At 43.0% G+C, this 19,802-nt stretch overlaps 1 protein-coding gene across 19 annotated transcripts in view; it reads right to left on the reverse strand.

Annotated features, from left to right (window-relative positions):
• The window catches only part of PTPRT (protein tyrosine phosphatase receptor type T), a 2,174,878-nt gene that overhangs the window by 1,476,725 nt on the left and 678,351 nt on the right, over positions 1–19,802 (reverse strand). For all 19 annotated transcript variants that reach the window (XM_069652359.1, XM_069652348.1, XM_069652364.1 and 16 more), the window contains exon 4: positions 12,789–12,870. In XM_069652359.1, coding sequence (XP_069508460.1) covers positions 12,789–12,870 — 82 coding nt within the window. The remainder of the gene's footprint in view (positions 1–12,788; positions 12,871–19,802) is intronic.

The raw sequence follows: 19,802 nt of genomic DNA on the forward strand, positions 1-19,802 counted from the left end.
CATCCCTCGTAACACCACTTTTTCCCTTGTTCTTCCTCATTTTCTGAGTTCCTACCCCTACTCTGCACTCTGCACAGGCCTCGCCCATGCTCTGCTTGGTGTCTCGCGCAAGACACTCGACCACTCGCAGAGACGTGCGAGCCTGCACAAAGTCACCGCAAGTTACAAAAAAGTGCTGCTCCGTCGATTCCATGAATTAAGGAACAGGGTTTCACACACAGAATGGCACTCAAATCTGGTATTTTACACGCATATGTCCATGTCCACTCTCTTTCCAGTGACGCATTTGCTGAGAGTTTGCAAAGCAACAAACAGAATGGCACTCAAATCTGGTATTTTACACGAAAATATGTCCATGTCCACTCTCTTTCCAGTGACGCATTTGCTGAGAGTTTACAAAGCAACAAACAGAATGGCACTCAAATCTGGTATTTTACACGCAAATATGTCCATGTCCACTCTCTTTCCAGTGACGCATTTGCTGAGAGTTTGCAAAGCAACAAATACTGATGACAGCGCGTTAAATCACACCAATGGCTGTTGCTGCAAAAAATCTACTCTAGACTGGTGACGGCCTTCAAACACAACAGAAAGTTTTGCATTTCCTGCTGCGTCTATCACATTTTCAACACGTAACGCGAAGCTCGAGACACGTTTGCAGAGCAGAGCTTCATCCTGGGCAGCTAATTACTCCAGCACGCGCACAGCACAGGAGGGCGAGAGCAGCTGAAAGGCGCTCAACGGGACACCACATTCAACTCTTTCCATTTTTATTCAATTAATGTAATTGGGGAAAACACAGGCCCAAGTGAGTCATTTGTGTGCACGTCTTTAGCTTACTGGGTGCCCCCTAGCTCCTGTGCTTGGGAAGATGTTGTCAAACGCTGCCACATATGCCGCGGGAAACATTAGTTCTGATTACTTTTCTTTCCCTCCAGGGAGTATGACAAAGTTCATTTGCATGCACTCCGCCACCGCCTGTGCAAAGATGGCGGGGTGAAATCCCTTCAAAGTAGGCTGCAAGTGGGCTGTTGAGTGTCTGGATTTGCATTGGGAATGTGTCTTCTTCGCTGCTTACTGTGGATGCCGTTTCTCGCTTATCTATTCGACATATCATTAGTATACACGGTCTCCACGACATCAGCGCATTCAGTGTGGTACGGCTGTAGGTATGCATGGAATTCACATCTGAAAAACAGTAACTTTAGTTTGATCAGGAACCAGGAAAGGTCTGTATAGGTTTGCCCGGACCTGCAGAATTGGATATCATGTCCCTTCATTATTTTCCAGCATCATTATATATACACACACACACACCAGGGTTTCCTAGAAAGTGTGACCTTAATGCCACCCGTGTGAAGTGACACATCACCTGGCTATATGAAACACGCAGCTATTTTTATACGAGGAAGAGGTTTCTCAACAAATATCCCCTTTTTAAACAGTTGGATTATGTGAAAGGTCGCACCTGATAAAACCTAATGTTCTCTTTAATGTGATTTCACCTGTTTACTGAGCTTGGCCCTTTGCCCCTTTGTTGCATAAAAGAGATGAATTTGTGTGGCAGTGGATCTATCCAATTTCCTACGCCACATGAGAGATAGGCAGTCATGTTTTGATAAATGATAACAAGAGCAAGCTATGCTTATGTGCAATACTTAATAATTCGTTTATCAGGCTCTCCTCTTGTTGGAACAAATGTATGCGTTTGTGCTGCTGTAGATCTTACAGAGTGCTCTACTGAACACTCTACAACAAGTAGATAAACATATATATATATTATTAGACTAAACGAACCTGATGTTGCTTCATGCTTTGAAATATGTTTATTTAAGTGCAACCTGTGATAAACTTTTGGAAACAGAATATGCATTGTGTTCCACAGGAACCGGACCGCTGCTTGATGTTGCTAAAGAGATCAGCCAAGATGATATATTATCTTTCAAAACAGGCACACAGAGATCATTGGCCTAATGTAAAGGCCCAGCCTTTCCATCATGTCAAAGCCTCCTAAAATGTGCATGTACATTTTGGCTCCTAAAATGCGTACTCACAGCCACAGTGGCTGTATCTAGAGAACAGTGTGGTGGTCGCCCGCTACACCACACACTGAGGGTATCATGTAATATTATCCCCATGAACAATGTTGCCATACATATAGTCGCCGGGAAACGGCATAGGCAGCATTATTTATGGGGACAATATACGGGGTAAATTGGAGCGGTGGTTGCAGGGGTGTCCCCCGCTCCCATTTAAAAGAAATGTGGCGGTTCGAGGGGTGTCCTCCACAGGTTCCATATGGTAATATTGCCATATTGCATTCTTGCATGGCAACATTTTTGTGGGGATATTATCACACAGAACCAAACTGAGCAGCGGCAGCCAGACTTGATGCACCACCTCATTTAGTCTAAGTGCGTTGGACAAGATTCAGGGAGGCCGAACAGGAACCAGAGTTATCTCTGGCTGACTGGTCACGGATCATGGCCAGGAGGTTGTAAAGCCAGAAAGGGGTGGAACAATGCCAATTTACACCAGTACCCAAACCATCGAACCATTTATTAGAAAATAGTTTAAAAATATTTTGAGAACAATAATTCTGGGAATACCACTAGGGGGGAATTGGAATTGTGCACTTACAGTGAGGCGTTTAGGAACAATACTGATAAGTAGATTTAATTGTAAAATGATGTGTGGATTAAATATAACAGAGGATGTAGATGTATTATTGTATGTAAATACACATGAAATATCCGATTTATCACAAGTTAACAATTGATCTGATGTTCCTTTTGCCTATAAGAATTGTCTTTGTATGTCTTAGTAATAAAGCTTTTTTTCAATGGGAAAACGCCTTTGAAAAACGCTTTCTAAACCAGGTCCTAAGTCTTTAGATATATGTTGTTAGTTGCCGATTTTGGTCACAATTGCCTCCACATGTTTTCAATGTACATATTTATGCACACTGTCACTACGTAATGTTTTCATACACAATTTTGAGTTACTGTTTCCATGAACTGCTTGCATAGGAGATGTTTTTCGCTGCACTAATGCACTTTACTTTTTGCGTGATTGCACTTTAATCCTTACACAGTCTATGTGCACTTTCGTCTTTCGATAAGAGTGCAACTAACCGTGCATAATCGAGTGTGCTGTAGCTGATAGAATGGAATGAATAGTATGTAAGTGCCAGCCCCTTGTTCGTGTCCTTTAACCATGATTAAGCTGCAGGAAGCACACACGGTTGGATGTTTTCCTTATACAATAAAGCAGGCAGCTGAAGCAAGTTGGTCCCATGCTTCTTTCTGCAACCATGTCATGAAGACGACTTTCCACAGTTGATAAGCGGCTTTTGGTTACTGAAGAAGTGAGGCGCACCAGCCTCCCCATGCAATTCAATAGCTCAAGAATCAAGGGCCCATGTGAGCAGAGCATTCAGTCTTTACCGCGTTTAAATATAAACAAAGGATATCGGTGTTTTGCATTTGGCTGAAGGCCCCAGGCCTGGTAATGGTGTCTGTCTTCTTCTGTGTACTATTGGTGCAGGGTTCCCTTGTCCAGTCACAGAGCTAAGAAAGCACTGCTAGTGTTGCCTTTGGGCCTACTGATGAGGCTATCAGCTTTCCTCCTCAGAGTTCGGCATTCAATAATTGTCACCTTGTGCACCTGGCGTCTTAATGCCTGCTGCCAGGGCAATCACAGAAGGCCTGCTTTACACCAAGGCTTTCCAATAGTGCAATCCCATTGAAAAACAGCTTTGCAAATCTGGTCCCAGTGCGAAAAGGAGTCCACCAAGCAGAAAAGCCACCATCAATTTAAACATGCTACTAAAAAGGTACAGATGATTTCGGAGTGCTTTAGTCTGATTTTTCTTTCTGTGATAGTCCACCCTCTGCAGCAAGTAGAGAAGGAATGCATGGTAGCTTGCATTCAGTGCAGGAGACCAGCAATCTACCTGCAAGCTGCACATTTTACACCATGCTTTGCTGTAAATGAGAGCTGCAGTGTTTATTTCCGCGCGAGAGATTCAACATGCATTCTCCACTTCTGTAAACAGAAGATCAGTGCTTGCCAGCGCCCAAGCATTGAATAGGAGGCTTAAGAGTTTGGTCCTTACCTAAACGTAAACAATTATGAATTCATTTTCCAATGAATTCGAAAGTTATATGTCTGAAAGCCAATCCTGCAAAAATGAGTTTGTGTAATTCGTCCTAATCAGAAAAAAAAAACATATTCACCCATTTTGCTGAGAAAAGCTAGATCAAATGTTAATTTGCAGATTTGTTTCCAGCAAATGTAATATTAAAGAGTAATTTTGAAGCCTAGGTGCACACATTAGGGTGCTATTTCAAAGCAATAGTGGTGACAAATTGGACACCAGCCACTTGGAGAACGTCTTGTCTGGCGCCTCTCTACAAAAGGAAAGATTGTATGCAACCCAATACTGTTTAACAAATGGGGATTTGCAGGCAGAATGGCGCACAAATCCCATTTTTTTCCTGGCGCAAATAATCCATGAATCAGGGCCACCGTCTTTTGGTTTTACTGGATGTCCCAGGAAAACCTTCTAAAGAGAGCTTACAATGTGGGTAGAGAATAACCAGTTACTACAACATTTTAAAGCGAGTGTTAGGCGGGGACATGGAACAGCAGCATACATGTTGTTGAGGATATTAACTAAACAATCTTCACCAACCAGTCTCTCATTATGTGTGGTCTTTTTGGACTATAGAACTCCCTTCCATACAATAAATTGTCCTTTATTTTATTTATTTTATTTATTTATTTTATTTATTGGATATTTCTAAGGCGCCTATACAGCACATGGTGATTCTAAGAGCCATAAGACAAAAGGGGGGGGGGCAATAATAGTCCTATTAGGCCTTGTGACATTCGGATCGTACAAGTGCAGTAACAAGAAGTGCGAGGGAAGGAAGTGCCGCTCTGTGTGAAAATTGAAGTGCTAGGGTAGGAAGGGAAGTGCATGGTAAAGAGGAGAGAGTGCAAGTGAAATAGGTGGGTGGAGGGGGGCAGAGGGCCCCAGGGACTACACGAGAAGGGGAGGTCAGGAGGTCAAGTGCCAGGGATTGCAGGTGGTTCAGGGAGTGAGGGTCCACCTGCTAAGTGCGAGGAGGGGGGGTAGATTGGTCGGGAGGGGCCTGTTGCCCCATAGAACTCGGAGGGAACAAAGCAGCCAGTCACTGCGGTAGACAGTGGTGTTAGCAGGGGAGGAGTTAGAGGGAAGGAAGAAGAGAAAAGGAGGGTCTTGAGGAGCTTCTGGAACTTAAGGAAATGTGGCTAAAGTCTGAGAGGAACAGGGAGACATTCCAGAGGGAGGCTCCTGCTGAGTTTCTGGGGGACCGTAAGGAAAGGGAGAATGAGTCTGAGGAGGTGCAGCTGATAGTGGGCCTTCTTGGCAAGGCCCATGATGTGAGGAGAGAAGGAGAGAGAGGAGTCAAAGATGGCACCAAGGTGTATTGGCTCACAAGAGGGTGACGGGAAGGGACCCATATAGGGTGGGCAGAGCGTAGGAAGGAAGGAGGAAACAGGTGTCGCAGTGAGAAGGATCTCAGTCTCGCTGGCATTACGGCAGAGATCATTGGCAGTACACCATGACTAAATAGCAGTTAGACAGTCAGGGATGAGAGAAGAGGAAAATGAGGCAGCAGAGGGAAGATTGAATGAGAGCTGTGTGTCATCTGCATCACACTGGAAGTGAGGAGGAGAGAAGGAGGAGATCAAATGGGCCAGGGGGGACAAGGTAGATGTTGAAGAGCCAGGGTGAGAGGATAGAGCCTTGAGGGATGCCACAAGTGGAGAAGATGATAGAGGAGAGAAAAGGGCCCAGATGGATTTGGGAAGTGTGTTAGGCGAGGAATAAAGACAGCCAATCCATTGCCAGTCTTGTGATGCCAAGGGTGTCACAGAGGCAATTTGATAGGGTGGCGTGATTGACCATGTTGAAGGCAGAGGAAAGATCCAGAAGGATAAGAACTGATGGACAGTTGGAATCTAGGTTTGAGAGCAAATCATCAATGGTGTTCAGTAGAGCAAGTTTCTGTGCCTCTGGCTGCTTTGAAACCAGACTGGTGGTCGTGGAGGCAACCAACAGATTCAGTGTGTTCAGTCAGGTGGACGATGACCAGCCTCTCCAGGATTCTTCCCAGGAATGGGGTAATGGAGATATGGTGGTAATTAGCCAGGCAGGAGGGGTCGGCAGAAGTCTTTTTGAGAAGATGCACATGGGAGTGCTTGAGGGGTAGCAGGAAGGAGACAGTGGCAAAGGAGTGATTGTAGAAATCGACCAAGGCTGATGCAAGGGAGGCAATGTTGTCCTTTATAGTTCTGGAGGAGCAGGGGAACACCTGTTTGGAGTGGACTTTCATAGTGAGGACTTGTCTAGAGACATCATCCAGTGCTATGGGCGAGAAAGAGGTGAATAGACGGGAAGAGGATAGGGAGGGTAAAGGGAGGCCGAAGAGCTGTGGATGGATGAGGGGAAGGGCAGAGGAAAGTGAGGACAGAATGTCCTGAGTGTTTGGTCAAGAAGTGGGAGGCCTGTGAAATACAGAGGGTCAGATGTGGCAGGGGAGAAGAGGAGACTGCAGTAGGAATGGCTTGCAGATTTAAAACAGTTTGACTGTGTTGTTAGTAGCCCCAGAGATGTGGTCAAGGGTATGGACCATCTTCTTCATGCTGATAGAGAGTCTGCATTGCCTTTGGAGCAAGTGGCCGGCACTCTGTCAGAGGATGTGCCTAATCTCCGCCACTTCTTCTCAGAAAATATGCACTGGCATTTCAGAGAGCCTAAGTTTGAGTCATAACAGTTTTTGCATTGGAGGCACGATTCATACACATCTTCATGGCAGGGGCAAGGATGTCCTAGGTGTTGATAATAGAGATGTGAACATTAGCAAGGGTAGAGTAAGTGTGGGAGTCTGTGGCAGGGGTTGGAGCGGGGTTGAAAGTGGCTGCAAAAGCAGCCAAATGACAGATGAGGATACTCACAGTGCAGTCAGATGCTCCAGGTGAGAAGACAGGGGAGCATGGTTAGACCAGGAGAGAGTTGTAATGAGAGGATTAGCGATGGGGATATCTGCTGAGATGAGAGCATGCAAGGTATGTCCGGCTGTGTGCATCAGACCGGAGGGATGAATAGTAAGGGGAATAAAGTCACAGAGGCTGTGGAAGAGTCCAGTGGCTGAGTCAGGAGATCCAAGGGGAATATTGAAGCCTCAGAGGAGGAGGAGCTTGGAGGTGGAGGCAAGAAGAGAGGAGGTGAGATCAGACCACTCCGAGAGGAAGAGGGAGACTGGACCAGGAGTCCTGTGGGTGGTGGTGAGAGTCAATGAGAGGGTTGGAGAGACACCACACCTGCAGATTAGGTATTTGAAGGAAGAGTAGGTCTGAGTGGGAATGATAGTATCAAGGACCCATTCTGGCAACATCAAGGCCACTCCACTGCCAACCCGGTTAGGCCTGGGCTTAGAGGGAATATTGTAGTCCTCAGGAAGGAGTGTGCCAAAAGCAGTGACAGAACTGGCTGTGAACCACATCTCAGTGAGAGCGAAAATGTCAAGGTCAAAGTCTTCAAGAAGGAGACAGATATCATATGAGTGTTTAACAGCAGAGCGAGAGTTGAGGGTAGCCAGATGAAGCTGGTGGCCACCATTGAAAGTCTTCCAAGGAGGGGTACAGTAATGTGGTACACCCGTTTGGTGGTGGAGAAGGGGAAAGAAGGGTGGGAGACAGAGAAGTGGCAGGAGAAGGGAGGAAGTTGAAGAGAGATGGAAGATGCCTATAAGGAGGTGGGCTGGGAGCCCTGGGCCATTACAGTGCCATTTTGATAGACATTAATGATGCACCTAGAGGATGAGAAGCAAGCTAAGAGTACTTCCCATCTGGTGCCACCATTAATGGATGACAAAGAGAATGGGGGAAGGACAGAGACCATGTGAAGAGTCCATAGATCCGGAGAGGGAATTGCAAAGAGAATGTCTGTGACAGTCTGCCTGGAGGAAGCACTGATATAATTGTCAGTGATGGGCAGGGCTGAATTGGAGACCAGGAGATCTTTTTTTAACTATTTGCTTCCAGGCTTCGAGAGAGAGGCAGGATAGGTGATAGAGTAGCAGTTAGAATAGATAATAGATAGAGAATATGGAAAGAACCATCTACGGAGGGAGCAGGGAGATGGAAGGGAGAGAGAGAAGAGACCGAGAAACTGCCCAATGCACAATGAACTCACCTGGTGGCCTAACAGAAAGACAGTCACTGATGAATCATGTGCATAACATCACGCAGGTCACCAACGGGGTATTGCACTGCTCCAGCAGCAAAGGAGGGAGGAAGGAAGGTGACTACCATGGGAGGATCCCTTCTCTGGAATACAAGGAAAAAGATTAATGCCAGGCAGCCTAACAACAAGAAAGGCGCAGATGAAAAAGGTGCACACAGAGGTCCACTGGAGTAGTAGCAAAGCTAAAGCCTTCCAAGCAGCAGTCCTCACCAAATAGGACACCAGGCAACAAGAAATGGGTGTTGCCTCCATCTTGCTGTCATGCACTACTTACGCCTGCCCACCTGGTATCTTTGGGGCAGCTGGTGACTCCTGCACCATTAAATGGTTCCATTCTGCTCTACTTATTTCCTGTTTCCCCGCACTAGTCTTTTCTTTCTTCCTGTTTTCAGTTCCACATTTAACCCTGCCACTGTTTGGCTCAGTGTGTTGCAACCCCTTCGTTTCACGCTGGGTGTAGACGCTAGTGCTTCTTCATGCCTTTTTCCGTTACTATTCTTTCACTTGCTGCCTCTCTGTCTGTTCCATTTCGGGTGTCTTCCCGCTCCCTCTGCTTTAACATTCTCTGTCTTCCGTTTGTTTTCAGTTTTTCGCTCATAGCATCTGCCTTTTTTCGTTTCTTTCTGTCCGGGGGCTCCGCTTCGGCTGAGTACGCCTTTCTGTTCTTTTTTCCTCGCTTTACTTACCTTCTTGCTCGTTCTTCCTCCTTTTTCCTACGTTTGTGATATATGTACCTTTTGGTCCTCTTACCGCTCGGTACGCCTTTGTTTCCTCTTGTCTTCTCTTGCTGCTGTTCCCTGCCTTCTACACAGCCTTTCGCCTTAGCCTTCCTCTGTTTATTTCTCTTTTTTTACTATCGTTGTTCCGGTTTCTCTGTTGGGCGGAAGATTCCGGTGGATATCTTACCTGCTGCAAGGTCCTTGGATGGTGAAAATCTGTTCCCTTGGAGAAACTGTGTGTTGTGTTCTAGTTTTCCCGGACCTGCCTCAATCTCCCTATATCTACGTTTTTAAGCTTCTAGCTTTTTTTCCTCTCGTTGGCGCTCTCGGAAGGGGGTCCTCTGTATTCCTTTTTACAGCAAGGGGTCAGAGTGGCTTCCACCTGAGGGAGGCTGTATCTCTTCACCAAAAAGAAACTCAAGGGTCAAAAGGAAAAAGGCCGAAAACAATGATCCACGCCCGAAAATTCAGGTGAGGATGAGGGGGTTCGGAATGTGAGATTTCTACAAGCAGAGGAAGTCGAATTTGACACTTACATCGTGGATCACCCTCCTTCCAATGTTACTGCAGAGTAGCACTCCTTTATCAGCACTAGACAGCACTCTCAATATGCCAACCAAACCTAATCTGGCACTGATAGTCAAACACTCTCAGTGCACTGAGCGCATGAGGTTTCTGCAGAGGTTAGGGTTGTTTTTGATCTGATGGGGATTTGAGGGGCACAGTTGTAGTTTTTTTTTTTCTTTCAGATTACCCATTAGGGTAATGAGGAAATGTCTGCCAGCCTGTGTGTTTGTTCTGTATGTTTTAATGAATTTTCAGGTATTTGGTAATTTTGCATCTGTCCTCTATACCAGCTGGGACTTGCTATAAGGTTGCCTTCTGGCACCGTCATGTACATGGGCAGATGCATATATGCCCACCACTCCCAATGATCCAAAATGGCCTCCTCCACCTATGATGCGGGGCTCAATCGGGCCTGCAAGTAGCCGCTTCCTCCCTCTGGAGCACTACACATTCACCCACCGGCATGGGAGCTCACAGCCATTGGCACCCTCTTTGCACTCACCCCTGTGCTTTGTTAAATAAGGCATCCCCAAGGATCTGTTGAACATGAGAATACAACTTTATACGAACATCAATGTTACTGTTAAGCTAGACAATGAGGTGCATATTGCTAGAGCAATGAACACAGATTTTGGGTGGAAACAAGGATGTCTGCTTGCCCTGCCATTATTTAATTGATGTAACGATGACCTCCCTAATCATCTACTCATGTAGATTGGACTGTTTACGCTGATGGTATCATGCTGTTGGATCACATGCCGATTGGACTAAAGAGATGATTAAATGCTCTTTTAGTTTACTGCACACAGCATGATTTAACAATAAACATGTCGAAAACAAAGATCATATACCTTGGGAGGAAAAAGAAATCCCCCAGTTGTAGTGGCAATGTAATAACATTATAGTGGAAAGAGCTGACACCTTTGCCTATTTGGGCACTTATTTTCATAGTACCAAGAGCGAAAAGGACACATTGGAATTTGTACACAATAAAATAATAAGTAAACTCTCAGTTATCAAAGGCATCACTAATCGGTTTGGGGAATTCAGAATAAAGGGTATAACACAACTTTGTTGGAAAATTGGGAAATTTACATTTTATGTACACCCCAGGCCTGGCACTGCAGTATCATAGTGAATATGCCCTGTAACCTGCCATGTTTAAAGATGTTTCTTGCAACATACTACACATGCCTTTGCAACACAGCCTCTCCGCTCGCTTGCGTGAATGCTCGCAAACCCCTGGAACACCATGCCCAAATTAATTAGAACCACAGAAGACTACCTCACCTTCAGGAAGCGACTCAACTCCTGGCTATTCAAGAGAAAATGACAACCACAAAGGGACACCGGCAGCAATAACTTCTCAGACAAACAACTAGAGAGGATGCAAGATGGGCATACAAGCCACAACTGAGAACCTGGCTAGTTACCATCCAGCGGCTAACAAAGAGTCACACCAGAGGCTCCAACAAACCAACAGAATTACCAATCCACTTCTAATTCCTGTGCCTCCAACATAGCCAACACAACTTCACCAGATCTTGGGATAGCCACACTACACATAAACAAACCAAGAATCAATTCTATGTTCACACCCAGCATCTCTGAGATGTTGGAAGCACACCTAGAGTGAACAACTCCACATACTCCAAAAAACAATGCAAGTGCACACGAGGACACAAGATGGTCTTACAGTGTTGGCCACACACGACTCTGGATCCCTTATGGACACTATCTATACAGTGCACACAACCCACCACACAGCACACTAACACCAACACAAACACTATCACACACCCGAGGCACTGAATCTCACCCATACGGTCACAAAACACGGACCCTGTCGCACCAACGCCTGCATGCAAAAGAACACTCCTCCTGCTTCAAAACTTATCCTCTCATCCAATCCTCACCAACCTCCCTAACCCCTCTCCTGCAGAGCCACACAAGTAACTGGAGACTGTCAGTGGGTGGTAGTGGAATAAGTCAACATAACATAACATGACACAGTTGAAAATTCAAGAATGAAGTGACACTTTTTCATAATATCAAGTTTCATTTGTATAGGGTTTTCTCCCTATGTAATGCCAGAGCAAGGTGCAAAACACGATTTGATTTTCTAGTGTTGTCCAGAGCAATGCTGGAGTCAAGTCATTCAAAGCCTTCGGTACATCACTCTTTAATATCGTATGAGTGCCCCTCAATATTAATGGGTATATCAAGAAGTGTCTCTTAAGCTTATTGCCCAATTGACATTATACCTTTCACTGATAATGCCCATTGAGACTGAATTATGTCTGAGTTACTTGTAGGCAGCTTGGGAACAGCCACAATGTGTGTTCTCTCTCCCTCCCTCCCTCATAATAATAATAATAATAATAATAATAATAATAATAATAATAATAATAATTATAATAATAATAACAATTATAATAATTATAGTATCATGCTGCAAGCCACGACTAGTGGTTTCAGAGCGCTTAAACAGATGAACAATTATATTGCCCACAATTGTGGACCTAGGAAGGACACAGGCATGAGTCAGCCGGGCTGGGTTTGGAACTCTTAGCCATGCAGCAGATCCACCTCATCAGAGGTGTGCATCTATTCAGAGCAACCCTATTAATCATTCCTTAATAACACAGCAGTAGAAAGAGAATAGTTTGGACGGTTGCCCAGAGTAATACCAGTGGTGTTGATTGATTCAACACCTGCCAATCATGAATGTGGAATATTCACTGGAGGTATAAACAATATGCATGTATTCATTTCTGTGACCACATAATGATATGACTACAGAGTCCTCCTCAATAACTTGTCAGATGCTTATAAACCACAGCCCTGATACTTCATCCCATATATAATACGTGGACATCTTTAAAAGATATCTAAACAACGTCTTTATATTTCCTAAACTAGACCCGATCCAAAATAGGAATCCTTGGTAATAATATTAAATAAGACACTCTCATTGTGGCAACTAGTGGTTTGCACTGTAACAAAATATGATAGGAAGAGAAATGTAGCTAGTTAGACATAAATATAAGGACGGTCCACAATGGGGCAATAATTGAGGAACATATGGCATGACACTGGCTACATTACTGACCCAAACCTAGAAGGTGAATAGCAGCAGCATGTGTTAAGAAGCATTCAGATATACAGGGCAAAGAGTGAGAAGTAGCATTAGAGTTACTTACTGCAGGGGTGAGCAAGAACATGGATTTCATCCACTGCAACATAGCCTGGATGGCCCTTCACTGACACTGCCTCAAATATCACCTGAAATTAACAACGAAGAGCATTAATCAATATGCTGGGTGTCTCTGTCACAAAAATGAGGTGTTTCAAACCCAACTGAATATATTACTCCGAAGGCCCTGTGGTATCCCACCTCACACACTAAGGGGAACAGACTCAGACCTTCCACCACTCATGGTGAGTCCCATTTGTTACTCATCCCTGTAAACCATGCAGGTGGCAGCAGTGTGGTGTAATACATTTTAACATAACATAACATAACATTTCCATCAGTTGTGTGGATTTTCAAAAACATAATCTTTTTCTTCATAAGCGATTCCAAAGACCCCTTCAGAGATATTATTGGCCCTCTATGAATTTCTGTCTCTTACAAAATAAAGTGTTGCACATTTTATCCATTCAAAATGCTACATAATGGATGGAGTTTTGTCCAAAATGTCTCTGGCGATTTAGGATCTTGTAAAGGATTCTAACAGGACATCACACACCGGATCAGGACCCTTGCCCTTAGCCTAGAATGTAGCGCCCACTTAGAATACTTTTTTCATTATTTTCAACAAATTCAAATTGAGCCGATACCCAACGTGTCTCACACCCACTTTTACAAATACTCCAGGTCACAATGGACCATGAACCAGGCCGGTTGGTGGGAATACACAATTTATTTATTTTAATTTCAAAGGAAATCACACAATTTTTATATTGGGCAGCAATCATCAATGGAGTGGTAATTACAATGAAAATCACTGAAATACACTTGGGTAAACTTCTACAAGAACATATCCAAAGCACAAATGAATATGAGCACTTTTTCAATTAGGGTAGATAGCATCCAAGTTAAGATTTCCCCCTGCAATGTTCCCTCAAACCCCCAAATAATTGAATTCTGAGTGGATAGAAAGAAACAGCAGAGAATCAGGTATATGAGGCAAACAGAATCAAAATTTGACATTCCCTCACAAAATAAGACACTCAGATTTTGACGAATAATTAATTATATGTGTGTATAAATAATGATGTACATATGTTTTATCACAGTATCAGGCATGTTATATCACTAGCAACTATAAGGTAAGGTATCACAAAAGGCATACAGTTCAAAAAACAACTTCAAATGAAAACAAGTGCAGCCAAATTCACACGTTGTAAAGTTGCAATTTACACATTTGCAGTTTTAAATGTCAACACTTTTAATAAAAAACAGGTGAAATACATAGAATCCAAATGCAGTTTTTAGGCTGGGTGATAGATGCACATGAAACGGACAATATAGAAGTGAATGAGTGACTATAGCTGGAAAATTGGATGACATTTTCAAGGTGAAAGGAGGTTCAGTTTTGATAAAATAAATCAATTAATGAGAGAAAATCGGTTTTAAAGAAAAGACAAATTTCACCTACATAAGATTTAATGGTTAGAAAACAGGAACGCCACCCATGAATATATAAGTTACACTGCAGTTGTAACCCTTCACACAGTGTACCCCTTTTCTTTATGGAAAATTAATGTATTTATCCAAATATTGCTAAGGAGTTACAAGATGGGGTGAATGAAAGAATGGCGCTAACACTAGGCATTCAAGGACGCATGCACAGAGAATTCTAACACTCTTAAACAAGTTGCCAGGGTATGAATAGGATTACTTAGAAGGTGGAACCAAGACAAGGTATCAAGTTAGGGCAGGCTATGCGTTGATATGGGATGGGGAGATACTCACAATCAGCGCTGGAGTTTGGAATTTGGGGACAGTCAACCGGGTTCAGGATTCAAAAACTCTGGTCACCATACGACGGGTGCCACTTTCAGCAAATAGCTTTTCAAGTCTGGTGACTGGATGGAATGGGTACAGCGGGCATGCAGGTAGTGGGCAAAAAGCCGGTCTGGTCACAGGATGCTCCCAAAAGGGTGCCACAGCTTTTCCCCCTTGTTATTGGGATTTTAGTGGGGTTTCTGGATTAATGGCCTTGCTAGGATAGGGTCAGCTATGCTTTGGTCTTGCTGGGATAGGGTCAGCTATGCTTTGGCCTGGCAGTAGAGTCTGGAATCTTGCAAAGATGGTTCTGGAATGTCTGGATGCGCAGGCTCTGGAAATTCAGGAGAGAGTGTCCTGAGTGTGGAGCCTGCAAGAGTCAGGAGTTTGTCTACTGTGTTTTTTGCCTGGAAGGAGGAGCCCTGATACCAGAGAACAGGATATTACCACCAACGGAGTGTGCAGCAGAGTGTGGAGTCTGCAGGAGTCCACGGGATTAGCAGTGAAGTGGGAAAAACACACCCTTAATAAGTTTGGAAACCTTCCCTACCTGGTAAACTGTTAGCCCCCCCTTATTCCCTAATGGTCTTGTCATAAGTTCACAAACATTTGCAATTGCCAGATACACGATACCTAAAACACATCCTAAAACCCAAACAAAACAGCCACTGTGATACCCTAGAGTGGGGGGACTGTGGGACTAGTCCTTTGACCGCCACATGGAAACTGAAACCGAAAATCAGAAAACAAGAAAAAGCAAAATAAACAGAAAAATAAACAGAAAAAGCCTTGCGTGGGGAGACTGTGGGACACGTCCTTTGATCCCCGCATTGAACGCGAGACGCCTGTGATGGTTATGCTTTGAACGAATAAATATTCATCTAACGTCGGATGTAAGTTGTGTGAACCCAACGCACAAAGATAAAAGAGCGCCCGAGAGACACTTAGCTATCGGCACAGTAAATACATTATTGAAAGTAACAAAAAGCAACAACCCTCTACCCGACACCCCCCAATGCCCCTCCCGTGATTCAGCCTCTCTGATACTTGCAGGCAACAGGAGACTGGGGCAGGTGATAGAGGTCCCGCCGGCGAGCGAGTAGCCTCTCTGCAGTGGCCCAGCATCTGCCTGAACTCATCGTGGATGCTGGTGAGGCAGGGGCCCGCGTCGGAGGAACGGGGGGGTGTCTGGCAGCACGGGTGATTCCGGTACAGACACGAGGATGGAGAAGGGAACAAGTGGAGAAGCCTCGAACACGGAGGAGCTGCCAGCTCACCATACGAGGCTTAGAAAAAAAAAAGTCTGAGAAACTGGCCAAAGCCACAAAGGAAAACACCAGGAGAGCAGCAGAGCACAAACAACTTGCCATGGAAGAAGAATCAAAAGCCTCTCCCTTTAAAGTGACAGAAATGAATTTCAATATACCAGGAAGTACCAATGAAGTGAATCAACCACTGACTCAGAATAAAAGTGTGGCTGATAGAAACGATGAAAAAAGCACCAAAACACAAAAATCCACAAGTGGTGTTACTCCCAAAACACTACAGCAACTGCATGATAAAGAGGTGACTGCTGGAAATATTGAGTCAGGAACTGAAAATTTGCCACAAATACAATGAAGAAAAGACCAATTTATTTATTTATTTTTTTTATTGTAACATATAGTTTAACTAAACTTTTATTACAATTTACATCTCTATCGTGCTTATCTTTTGCAAAAACATTTCACCATATCCATTCTTAAATTTATATAGGACAATATCAATTTCAGCGAAGCAAAAAAAAGAAAAAGTCTCAGTCTTTGTGCAGCTCGAGTCTTTAACTACTACATATTAGGCCATTGTTAGAATCTTATCCATATAGTTAATTGCTGCACAGATTAAATTGGTGTTATTTCCAGATAACAATGTCAGCCACCACTCTTCCATATTTCCGGTTAACGGGATGAATTTATTTAGAAAGAGAGATCTTGTGTCTTTTAATTCCGTACATTCAATTATTAGGTGTTTGGAGGATTCAATGTGTGTCTTACAGAATCTACATATATTAGAATCAGTTCCCTTATCACGTTTCAGCCATAGCATCTCCTTTGTTTTATAGAGATTTAATTTTAATCTTAAAAACTGATCGCGATGATATCGTGAAGGAAATAATTTTAGATATTTTGATGTTAAATCGATTCCATGGGTCACTGGTCCATTATATATGGAGGAAGCCAAGCAATTTCGTTTGTCTTCGTCTTGAATCCAAATCCATAATCTTAGTTTTTTCTTGGCTAATTGCGGTAGCTTTAAAAGCATTTCTAACTTAATATCCGCTTGATGCAGAATCGCTCTGACTTTGTCAGCCCAGCTCTTAATCAGTCCATCATGAGGGAATTCCTTGGTTGAAGCCAAGATGTGATATGGAAGGGAAGATGTGGATAGGTACATTTTCCTCAATAATGCTACCGATCTCCACAGAACTATTCCATACAAGGATTCTATCGATAATTCATAGCGAATAGCTAATACAGAAATATTTGACGGTAGTTTTAATATTTTCCGCCAAACAATTCCTTCCAATCGTGGCCAGATGTCTTCATTCAAATTCCAAGCAGCTTCACTCCCAAAAGTTATCGTCGGCACCACTTTTTGTGAATAGAAGGTCAAGACTGGAATTAGCGAAAATTTCCCATATTCGGCATGTAACTTTGCTCCTTGGAGAGACAGCATTCGCATACGACTGATTAGTTGTTGAGCCCAGTCCCATTCACAAATGGATTTATTAAATAGGACTCCTAAATAGTGTATGGTGGAAGTTAATTCAATTTGTTCGCCATCAATTATCCATTTGAAGTTTTTATTTCTTTGTCCTTGCTGAGGGCCGAATACCATGATTTTTGTTTTCGCTACATTCACCTCAAGATCGTTTTTTTGAAGATACAATTGAAGCGAATTTAGTAGTCTTTGCATTCCGATTGGAGTTGAATCAATCAGAACCAAATCATCAGCATAGATGGCCCAGCTGATCTGTTGCCCGTTTATTTTCGGGGGAAAGCATTTTGTGTTCTGCATTGATATAGGTAAGTCTGCCATGAATAATTTAAACAGCGTGGCTGCCAAAGGGCATCCTTGCTTTACACCTTTTTCGGTTTCTATTTCATTTGTAAGATCTCCTTGGGCGTTGATGCGAACACTAATTCTTGTGTTCTCATGTATAGCCATTACAGGATCGAGTAATTCTGCTGGGCAGGACCATTTCTGAAGTTTGTCCCACAGCAAGTTCCGATTAATACTATCGAATGCTTGCCGTAAATCAACAAAAGCAAGGAATAGATTTTTTGATTTTTGTATTACTTCTAGTTTTAATATATTTAATAGGGTTAGATTTAATTCTGTGCCAACCCCTTGCGTGAAGCCCGTCTGACGGTGGTCCACAATCCCGGCATCAGAAGCCCATTTGGTCAGTTTTCTTTGTAAAAAGGTTGCGAAGATCTTTCCGATTGTATCAAGAAGGGCAATCGGGCGATAGTTGGCAGGGTCGTCCCGATTGCCCTTCTCAAAAATCGGAACTACAATCGCAGTGCTCCATGATTTTGGCAATTCTCTTATGTTGGCAATTCTTGCGAAGATTTCTTCAATGAATTGAGACCATGCTTCCTTGTTTTCTTTGAGCATGATATTTGTAATGACATCTGGACCCGTTGCCCTTGAATTATTTAGCCTTTCAATTGCCAACTGAATATCTTCTGATGATTCGCAAACATTCCATTTAGTCTTCTTCATTGGTATAATTGGCACTGTAATTTTAGATGATTTTTGAATACCAATGTATAGTGGTTCTCCCACATATTTGAATTAATTCCATTTGCCATCATAGCATTTTGATTTAGCGATCCTTGGTTTAGAATTGTCCATATCTCTCTGGTGTTATGTTTCTTAATGAGATTTAGTATCGTTTCTGCTCTTTCTTGATCTCGAATTAGGGCAAATGACTTCAGCCAATTTCGATATTTTTGTTTCCTTGTTTTAATAGCATTGAACGATTGTGTACCTAGCTTTTTTTTCAGGCCTCTGATGTCCTTGTGCAATACTTTTTTAGCTGCACTAATTGTAGCACTGTAGACATGTTTGTTCAAATGTGAGATGATTTTATTTCCCTGTTTCTTGATTTTAAATTGCTGAAGCAATGGAGCATAATTTATTTGACTTCTTGGCATTCTCGCATCAGACATTAGAGTTTTTTTTAAAGTATTTATCTGTTGTTTGCTGATTCTCAATCTATTTGCACCTTGGTTAATCTCCAGGTTCCCTGTTTGTGATGCTGCCAAAGATTCACTGGGCATCCTCCAGATTAACTTAAGAGCATCATGATCGCTATTTTTCGTTCTTATAATTCTCAGCTGATCAATTTTGCATAACAAATTTTTTGTGGACCAAATATAGTCTAATGTTTTATATGATTTATTCCGATGCCACGTGTAGCTCGCTGGGATGTCTCCTCTGACATTTCCATTTAACATTTGACAATTCCTCAGTTCGAGTTCGGATTTCCAGCGTTGCCCACGGGCTTTCTTCTGTGTCTTTAAATTAGAGGTATGTAACAAGGGCCATTTTGAATTTTCAAACCATGAAAAGTTCAGGTCTCCACAAATAATGACTGTCAGGTCTATTGAGTCGGCCATACAAATATCAATTATTGATGTTACTGATGTTATAAATGCACTGGTTGAAATCATGGCCGGATTCCAATATGTGTTTATGATCAATAGTTGAGAGATCTTCATATATTTCTTTTGCGTACTTTGCAATAGTGTGCTCTGCACAAATAAATTTGGATTTTCACTTCTGATCACTTTCCATACATTATTGGTGTTTATCATCGTCACTAGCCCTGAATACGGACGACCTTTACAATTTTTTCCGGCCGGATTTAACAGGATTTCATATCCATCTCTTATAGGAACTTCTCGCAACCATGTTTCCTGCAGACAGATTGCCAGATTTTCTCGGAGTGAAAAGGGCAATTCATTAAATAAATGTGTGAAGCCCCTTGTGTTCCATGAAATCAGAGAATAACGGACCTCCTTCTGTTTTATTTGCTGCTAATGATGGTTGAATTGCCTCGATGTAGAGATCTCAGATCTTCTCTTTTGTGTGACATCTATTCTGATTGATTTTTTTATTGGTGACTTTGATTTACTTATACTCTGTTCGGTTA

This window comes from Ambystoma mexicanum, chromosome 3p (assembly GCF_040938575.1).
Source record: "Ambystoma mexicanum isolate Mex_15411 chromosome 3p, UKY_AmexF1_1, whole genome shotgun sequence".
NCBI classification, from domain to species: domain Eukaryota; kingdom Metazoa; phylum Chordata; class Amphibia; order Caudata; family Ambystomatidae; genus Ambystoma; species Ambystoma mexicanum.